Genomic DNA, 9,453 nt, shown 5'->3' with positions numbered 1-9,453 from the left:
CAAAAATGGCTGATTTTCGGGAGTCAGCAATTTTTGCTTATCATCAAGCTGATAACAGGGGTCCTGCCTGTACTGCTAAATGTAAGCTGTAAAATGTAGGTGAAGCTGAGAAAACAATATTCAAGCTTCTAATGACTAAAAATTATTGTGCATTGGCAACATGGATGAAACTCCCCTAAACTTCAGTGTGCCACCAAACTCGACCATAAATAAAATTGGCGAGAAAAAGATTTTCATCAAAATTACTTGGCATGAAAGAACTCATTTAACTGTTATTTTAAGGTGTATGGCAGATGGGACAAAACTTTCTCCCCATGGTTATCTTTAAACGAAAATTGATGACTAAATAAAAATTCCTGATTGGCATCGTTGTCCATGTTCATGAAAACATAAACAGTACAAATGGCTCATGATCGCTGTTTGTATTTTATAAAAACATATTAAATGAGAAAACTATAAATACAATTTTATTGGGTACAGGAAGTACACCATAACTTTTTTCAAGATCCATGGAAAAAATGCATATTGGTTATGTTTGTATTTTATATTACGACCCCAATATGTGAATATTACATACACTATTATTATATCTCGTGTACAATTAGCTTCAAAATAAGGTCTTCAAAAGTCACATGACACAAGAGTATACATATATGGTAGCCAAAAGCTAATCTATACACAGATGGTTTTGTAATTTAGCAGTCAACTTATACTACAGAGGACAGATATGAGATAAATTCAAGAAAATTTGCCATAATCTCTTACCTCTTCTTATGTAAAGGTCATCTTATACACGCATATATATGGTATGTAACTGCTTAGTAAGTCACATATGTAAAAACATGGTTTAGTGTTTGAATACAATGCACGATAAAAAGTTTCAGGTACATTGTACAAATAAATGTGAAGATACACATGAAAATAAAAATTGGGTGATTACAATCTAAAATACAGTGTATTCTTAAAAATTATCATACAGAGAAAAATATTGCATTTAAACTATGAAATAAAAGCCCTCAGGTACAAACTTTTTATGTAATATCATCCATTGTTTAGTACTTGTAACTGACAACTGGACTTTACCCTGGAAAAATTGTTTACTTGGAGAATTACTGGAGCATCAGAGCAAGTATGGAAATACAGCTTTACGATTCTTAGGGTAGTCTTCAAATTTTGTTAAATACCACCTGCAAAGGAGGAAAGAATAGTTAGGAAATTTCCTGAAATCAAGCTCTCCTATGTTTTTACAGTTTGACTACTTTGCCTACAACCTGAAAATTACTACACAATGATCAACTCATACATTTCTACCCAGTAAGAGATTAATTAGTGCATCATAAACTTTAAAATAATAAAGAATTGCCAGACAACTGAGCCTTGAAAGTGCAGTCTCAATTGAAATACAGTTGCATCTCATCTTTATAGATCCTTTTGGTAAGTTGCAAAGTCTCTAAGTAACAAAGACCCTACATTATAGCTTGCACTTTAATATTTTCCATATACTATCTTACAGCTAACAGCAATTCCACAAAGTTGCTACCCTAAATTAACCTGTACTTTACACTTAGAACTCTATTTAAGAGTTATCTAAATATTTGTCTCATTGGAATGGCAGCATAGTACAAACTAATCATAATAATAAAGCTGGTAATAATAGGATTTTGTTAAGTTCAAGTGTTACTGTATATTCAAATTCAAAATTAAGACTAATAGGACAGAAACTCTTCTCTACAATATATATACAGTATTTGAATCTAAAAGTAATGACAGCCACTTAAGATTCAGTGAAATTTCATTTCTATGCAGCTTTTTTCATAAATCCTTGTATGTATGGTATATATCTGTATAATAAAAAAATAAATTACTAAAAATACCACAAAAAAGGCTGTGTACATTTCAAACAAAAAGATATGGAAAGATAATTTTTCAGATTAATCCATTCACTTCTGAAATGTATTGCTTTCTGGTTTTGTATAATCTGTACAAAATATTTCCTCAATTTTACAGCTCATGCCCTTCCTATTGTCTTTAAATTTTGTGTATATTTGCATTTGATTTTTTTTTACCTAAATTTAAATTACCCTGAATGTTTTTAAAAAGGCAGTATAAACACTTGACACACATGTTTTCAAAAGGGAAATATAAACACTTGTATTGTTAACAATATATTATTAAGCAAATAAAATAATGCAAAGTTCCCACCATCACTGCAACATAATTTGTACAACAAATGTAAGGAAAGGCACTGTAGTATAGGGGGAGAGAGAAAGAGAGAGAGACGAGAAGACAGGAAAACTGCTTCGATAATAAAATGTTATTTTCATAATAAAACTAAATTCTATATATACTTGCCCAGTAATTACACCATTGTAGTTTCTACTCACATGGCAGCTTGAATTTTGAAATTCACGGTAGCGCTTCTTTTGAGGACAGCTAGGAACAACTCAGCAAAGAGCTTCAATTTGTTCATGCTATGATGTCCATGCAAATGGGGAGGGAGGGCTCCGCTTGTAATTACTGGGTTACTACTATAAATAAAATTTAATTGTATTATGAAAAATGATATTGTTATGATACAATAAAGTTTGTTCATACTTACCTGGCAGATATATATATAGCTGTATTTTCTGAAGTCCGACAGAATTTTAAAAACTTCCGACACACGCAGTGGTCGGCCAGGTGGTTAGTACCCATTCCCGCCGCTGGGAGGCGGGTATCAGGAACCATTCCCATTTTCTATTCATAATTTTTATTTCCACTGTCCCCTGAGGGGAGGTGGGTGGGTACTTGATTATATATATCTGCCAGGTAAGTATGAACAAACTTTATTGTATCATAACAATATCATTTTGTTCATGAAAACTTACCTGTCAGATATATATATAGCTGAATCCCACCTTTGGAGGTGGGAAGGGACAGAATAGAAGGATTTTGGGAAACAAATGCATGCAGATGATTTACATCTTGGTTCCACCTGTTAGCATAGCTGGCTTCGTGGTTACTGCCACGTAAGTCTGCTTGTGCTACTAGAGTTGCCAGCGAGGTAGAGACCTATATAGCTGGTGCACTCCAGATGATCTGTCAACAGGGGCGAGACCACGACGTGACTAGACCATATTGACCATACCATGAGGGCTAAGAAGTAAATAAATATATATATATAAATATATATCACCACCTGACCAACCTAGCCAAAGTTAAGGTGTGTTAACTAAGGCTTAAGAGTTAAGAAGTCGCCGTTGTCGGCGACTCAACAACTAAATTAAGAGCTCTTCCTAACCATTTTCTACAGGATAGGATGAGTGGTACTTCTTGCCCCCAAGATTGTGTCTGCAGACACGTATGGCCCTAGCGAGCAGCAGATCTCATATGCCATCTTCACATCTCGCAGGGAGTGTGAAGTGAACACAGACACAGAATTGCTTCGCTAAAACATGGTACTCAGGATGTTGCTGAGTGCCATGCTCTGTTGAAATGCTTCCGAGGCCGCGCCCTCACCTCGTGAGCATTCAGATAAAAGATTTCAAATCTTTGTGCAAACACAATGAAGGAGCATTTTTGAAAGAACTCCTTAACACTAAAGCCAGGCTGTTCTTCGATATGGGCAAGTCTGGTCTTTTTCGGAACACTGCAGATTGCCCGATTGACTTCGACTTTCTTGAGTTTTATGTAGATAAAACTTGAGAGACCCGACAGGGCACAGGACTCTCTCTGGCTCCTGCCCACTAACTTGTGCCATCCTTGCTTCCAAGCTCCTGGCCCAAGGACAAAACGGGTTACCATTCTTAGGCCACAACGGAAGGGTTAGAGAGCACACCGCCTTGTGTTCTCTAAAGCCAAAACTTGTGACGATGGCTTAAAATCTCACTAACCCTCTTTGTCGTATCTAGGGTGGTTAGAAGAAGGCCTTCCTGATCACATGCAAGAAGTTAACAGGTAGGAGAGGTTCGAATGCTTTGACATCAAGAACTTCAGACTACGTCTAAGTTCCATATTGAAAGCTTCGATCTGGACATGCACAGTCAGTCCGTCTGTAGTAAAGTCAGGTGACCAACCAGTTGACCAGTCAGACGAATCAAGGACATCAAGGCTGTACCCTGAAGACCATAGGCACTATTCTTCGCTGAAGGATGAGTGTCTGGACTGCCTGGGCGATTCAATCTAAGCAAACCTTGGGGGTGTATCAACGCAACCCAACGTCGTCAGCGAATCAACTCCTGACTCGAGCTTCTGGTGCCAGGAGAAAGGAGCGAGGAGCAAACAGGCGATTCAGTCCCGAAGGAAGAATGCTGACAGTCCAACCTGGTCTCATGTTACACGATCATCGGGGGTGTATAAACGCAACCGACTTCGTCAACAAGAAACTCAGGGCTACTATATGTCGCCTGACTCGCACGAGTCTGACTCCGAGAAAAGGGAAAACAGGTGAGACAAAAAGTAGATGGTGAGCGAGGTTCGAGATTCCACAGAACTCAAAGATCGTGAAGGGCTTTGTTGTTTGACAGACGCAAATCTCTGAGCCCAAAGGCCGTCAACAACATATTTGCGTATTCTTTAATAGTTGTGACTGCCAGCTTATCCCATTCTTCAGACGGAAATGGAAGACGGTAATCTTATTCCTGTCAACATCTCGATAGCCTGACGTAGTCAAGACTCAGAGCGGAGAGGTTATAGGTACCTTTCGAGTTAGAGTAGACCGACTCTCTCGGAAAAGGTCCTTGGAAAGTGAACTAGGAAGTATGTGACTCTGTGGAATCCAGGATCCTGAAGGCCAACATGGGGCGATCAGCGTCATTGTCGCTCCCTGTGACGTCATAAATCCTCTTATTACATTTCCTAAGCGATTGAAAAAAGGGGAAAAGAGACTAAATATCCATCCCCGTTCAATATCATAGGATGGCGTTTAATGGTACCGATCCCGGATCGAGAATAAGGGAGCAGAGAAGAAGAAGCCTCTTCGTCCTCAACATATCGAAGAGAAGAATGAAAGGGCGTCCCTAAAGTCTCCACAACTCTCAACTTACTTCTAAAGAAAGATTCCACTCGGAAGTCAATAGTTGCTGCCGTCGATCGAGACGATTCGTACGGACTTTCGCAATCCGGTAACGAACCTCTAGAGGATCGTTACATTCTACGCCTGTTGTTATAATAGGCTTTCTCGTAAACTCGAACAGGGACCGAGAGAAGATACTTCTTAAGATATGAGAGAGCTGTGGAATATCAGAGTTGATCTGGACACTGGTTCCAAAAACTCGTTACGAGGACTGGAGGGACTACCGAATCGCTTTTACTTCTTTCAGATTAAGATCCAGGACATCTGAAACCCTATCCAGATGTCCGGCACCTTCTTTCTATCACCTCAGGTGATAAACGCACTGAGAGATGTTCAGAATCATTCCTAGATCTTGAATAATATTTCAGATTCCCGGTAGGAAAAACTGTGGTCTGAATTGCAGTCTATTCGGGGAAACAAACTTCTTCAGGAAGGAAATGGTCCCCAGCAAGCTCATCCATTCCCTCCCCGAGTATGCTTACTTCCCTAATAAGGCTGCGCTTTGCCTAAGCAGGAGAGCATATAAAAGTGCAATGTTGCGGTAGACTCGTAGTTCTATACCGTGCGGTAACGAGCACCGAAAGGATTAAGAGATAACTCTGTTGAACATAGTAAGGCAAAACGAATGCAACGTTTATTCATTCACGTAAGAAATCCGCTCAATCTTAGGCTAAAGTCCGTGATTGTAGGGCAGAGTTACAGTTAGTCAGTCAATCCCGCAGGAGAGACGTAACCGCCAGCACAGAGATACGGTTAGTCAGTCAATCCGCAGGAGAGAGAGACGTAACCTACGGCGCATGACAGCGCCCGATCTGTTACTGGCTCGTTGGACTGGAAGACAGACACAGCGTGACAGCAGCAGCCAGCAGCTTACGAACGTCGTCTCTTAACTTTATGTCTGGGTTGCCAGCTACCCTATTCTACGAAGAAATAGGTCCGTTATTTTTTGAGCCGAAAGACTCTCAAGCTGGTATATTTAAGCGAAACAGAAAACGCTAAATATATAGATGCGTTTGTGTCGTCAGAACACTACCATACAACGGTAAAAGATAAATCGGAAACTCCTGGAAGGCTGCAGGGAGTAACGATTAAATGTCCTTAAATAGACAATAGACCTCTCGGTTGCCATCCGAAGAGGTAACTACAGCAAGCGTATATGACTTGAACCAACCAGAAGTAAAATAACGCAAGGCAAAATATGAAATTATATCACAATAAAGTTTGTTCATACTTACCTGGCAGACATATATATAGCTGAATTCGGAAATACAGCTACATACATATCTGACAGGCAAGTTTCATGAACAAAACTTAAGAGAATCGAAAGCCAGTCAGCTCAAAGCTTCTTATGTTACTGGACATAAGCGTTCATTGACGTAGTCTACAAGTCTATTTCTTGTACGAGTCTGCGAATGACGAATGAGAGCTCTTCCGAATCTTGTCAATAAGAGCTTATTCGCTTACGCAATATCAAGTTAATGAGATGTTTGTCAATGAGAACTAACCCATTTACGGGACAAAGAGATATTTTGTCAATGAGGGGATACCAACTTACTTGACAAAACGAAAGTATATTGTCAATGGGGGAAAGTCACTGAATTGACAAAACGTAATCCAGGGAGTCAAGCATTTAATTTTTTCGATTCCCGTCTCAAACGAGGAAGGGGCAAGAATCCTGTTAAGAGACTGGGCTTACGGCAGGTAGAACGACGATGTTCAATTCGGCAGCGTAGTCCCGACTAGAAACTAACAAAATCTATCATCTGAAAAACCCTTTCAGATGGGCTAAAAAGCTTGCAAAATTATCCTGGGAAGAGGAAGAAACTCTCCAACCAGCTTCCTCTCCCGTATCACAACTAATGCCTGCTAAAGCTTAAAATTTATTGGCAGTATGGCAAAGGAAGTCCTGTCTTGCGCTTTCCTGAAGAGCGTCCTTTTGATGAGTGCCTTTGCAAGAATCCCACTAAACGTTGCCGAGAGTCCTGACGTGCAGGACATCGAGCCTTACATAACCCGTAACTGCCTTATCGCAAAGTCTTGACTGCGGTAGTGGCAACTTAAATTTATTGGCCGAATGGCAAAGGTTGCGGTAGAGCAAACGAGATCTTCCCTTGAGCTTTCCTTAACTCCATCCACCTATGCGAAAAGCAATATTAATTGACAGAGACCTTGCTGGGTTTCGAAGAAGAAGTTGTCTGTTCACTTTAAACTTCCTCCGAAGCACTGCCTACTTCACATTCTTTGCAGGTGAGGTAGAAGGTATCACCGGAGGTAGAGGTAAACATTCTTTAGGCCCATATCTGAAACAAGAGCTTGAAGAGTTCAACAGAAACGTTCAGCCAGGCGACACACCTGGCGTGCGCTGGTGCACGCTCGGCGTCCACTGGCGCGCGCTCGGCGTCCACTGGAACGCGCTCGGCGTCCACTGGAACGCGCTCGGCGTCCACACTTACGCGCTCGGCGTCCACTGGAGCGCGCTCGGCGTCCACTGGAGCGCGCTCGGCGTCCACTGGAGCGCGCTCGGCGTCCACTGGCGCGCACTTGGCGTGCACCCGCGCGCGCCTGGAGTCCATCCGAGCGTCCCGGGCGTCCGCTCTCAAAAGCTTCCTGCTACTATGACTTCTTTTACGTATTAATCAAAAGACAATTAGGATACTTAGCGGCAATGAAGTTTCCAAAATCCTAAGACGGAGGTACTGAAAACAGGTGTTTTCAGCACCAGCGACAGAAAAATTATGAATAGAAAATGGGAATGGTTCCTGATACCCGCCTCCCAGCGGCGGGAATGGGTACTAACCACCTGGCCGACCACTGCGTGTGTCGGAAGTTTTTAAAATTCTGTCGGACTTCAGAAAATACAGCTATATATATATCTGACAGGTAAGTTTCATGAACAAATAACATTTTTATATAAGTAACTTACCCAGTGAAATTATATCACTGAATCCCACATTGACAGTTGGTGGGGATTCATAGACATATGCTACCCCAAAACAATACTAAAGTTAATGAATTTGAGAATAGAAAAGTTGCTGGCATTGATACAGTCTGATGTTCCTTAACTGGCTAAAAAGCTACTGCAGGTAAGTACTGTCTCTGGTTGGTCCTCCTCTCAACCTGTAGTGGCGTGGCGGTATAGCCGTGGAGCGCCTCTACCCAAGTGGGAACTTTGCAGCGAAGGAGTAATCCGAAGGCTAACAAAGTATTGGTAGGATCTTTGCAGCAAAGGACATTTCCAATGGCTAACAAAGCATCAATATTTTCCACTGCCCTGGGAGCACTACCACAACAAAGAACGACTAGACAACCTATTTACCTACATCACTTAATAAAAACCACCATCCAACCACTAAAAACTAGTAGGCACGCTGGGTATGTAGCACACTCCAGGCTTCCCCATGACTCAACAGCCTAATTCAAGGCGAAGAGACATGAAGCTGGAAAGGGTGCCGCCTATGCTTCCTCCCCCAAAAACCATACTAGCCACTGACAAAGGACCTAAAGTGCTGCAGTTCTCACTTATTTTGATATCCTGCAAATAATGCTTGCAAACAGACTTCCACTTCCAATAAATTGCCTGAAGGATAGAGGAAAGAGTTATCAAATATAATTTTGATATCCTGCAAATAATGCATTGTAAACACAGACTTGCACTTCCAATAAGTTGTTTGAAGGATAGAGGAAAGAGATAAATTATGTCTACATAAAGCTAACGAAGTATCTACTGTTCTAACATGGCGAGTGTTAACCTTCAAGGCAGATAGGGCGCCCTCTCCGATCTAGAAGTTTTCCTCTGAGATGAGGTCCCTTAAAAAGAATGAGAGAGCATTCTTTGAGAGGGGTGTGGAAGGGTTCTTCACAGAACACCATATATTACTTGCTGGTCCATTGATTCTCTGTCCTATGCAGATAATACTGAAGCTCTCTCACATGGCAAAGAGCTCTCTGCTCTTCATCTGGCCCCAGGATATCTATAAGTTTTTAATCAAAAAAGAACAAGGCCAGGAGTTGGATGGATTCTTGTTCTAAGCAAGAAATCCCAGGGTGAGAGAGCAAACTGTGTACCACTGAGAGAACCCGACCCTCTTGTCAATTGTGTGGAGCTCAACAACCCTCTTAGCAGTTGCAAAGGCTAAGAGAAAAATTGCCTTCCTGGTAAGATCTCTCAAAGACAAGCGAATGGGTTTGAACCATGATTCCAAGACCCATTGTAGGATTACATCCAGGTTCCATGTGACCCTCTCTTCTCTCCCTGACTTGGAAGTATCAAATGACCTAATGAAGTCTGAGAGGTCTTCATTCAAAGATGTCTAGACCTCTGTGTCGAAGACAGCTGAGCACTGACCTATACCCTCTAATTGTATAGGAAGAGAGGCCTCTGGAGGATCTCGGGAAGAGAA

General features: G+C 41.3%; 1 protein-coding gene across 1 annotated transcript in view; it reads right to left on the bottom strand.

The window, feature by feature from the left end:
* Positions 1–624: 624 nt before the first annotated feature.
* The window catches only part of LOC135225707 (3-oxo-5-alpha-steroid 4-dehydrogenase 1-like), a 28,308-nt gene continuing 19,479 nt past the window's right edge, over positions 625–9,453 (bottom strand). The window contains exon 5 of the mRNA XM_064265076.1: positions 625–1,187. Coding sequence (XP_064121146.1) covers positions 1,121–1,187 — 67 coding nt within the window. The 3' untranslated portion in view covers positions 625–1,120. The remainder of the gene's footprint in view (positions 1,188–9,453) is intronic.

Source organism: Macrobrachium nipponense, chromosome 20 (genome assembly GCF_015104395.2).
Source record: "Macrobrachium nipponense isolate FS-2020 chromosome 20, ASM1510439v2, whole genome shotgun sequence".
In the NCBI taxonomy this organism is placed as follows: Eukaryota; Metazoa; Arthropoda; class Malacostraca; order Decapoda; family Palaemonidae; genus Macrobrachium; species Macrobrachium nipponense.
This window is presented reverse-complemented; position numbering and strand designations above follow the sequence as displayed.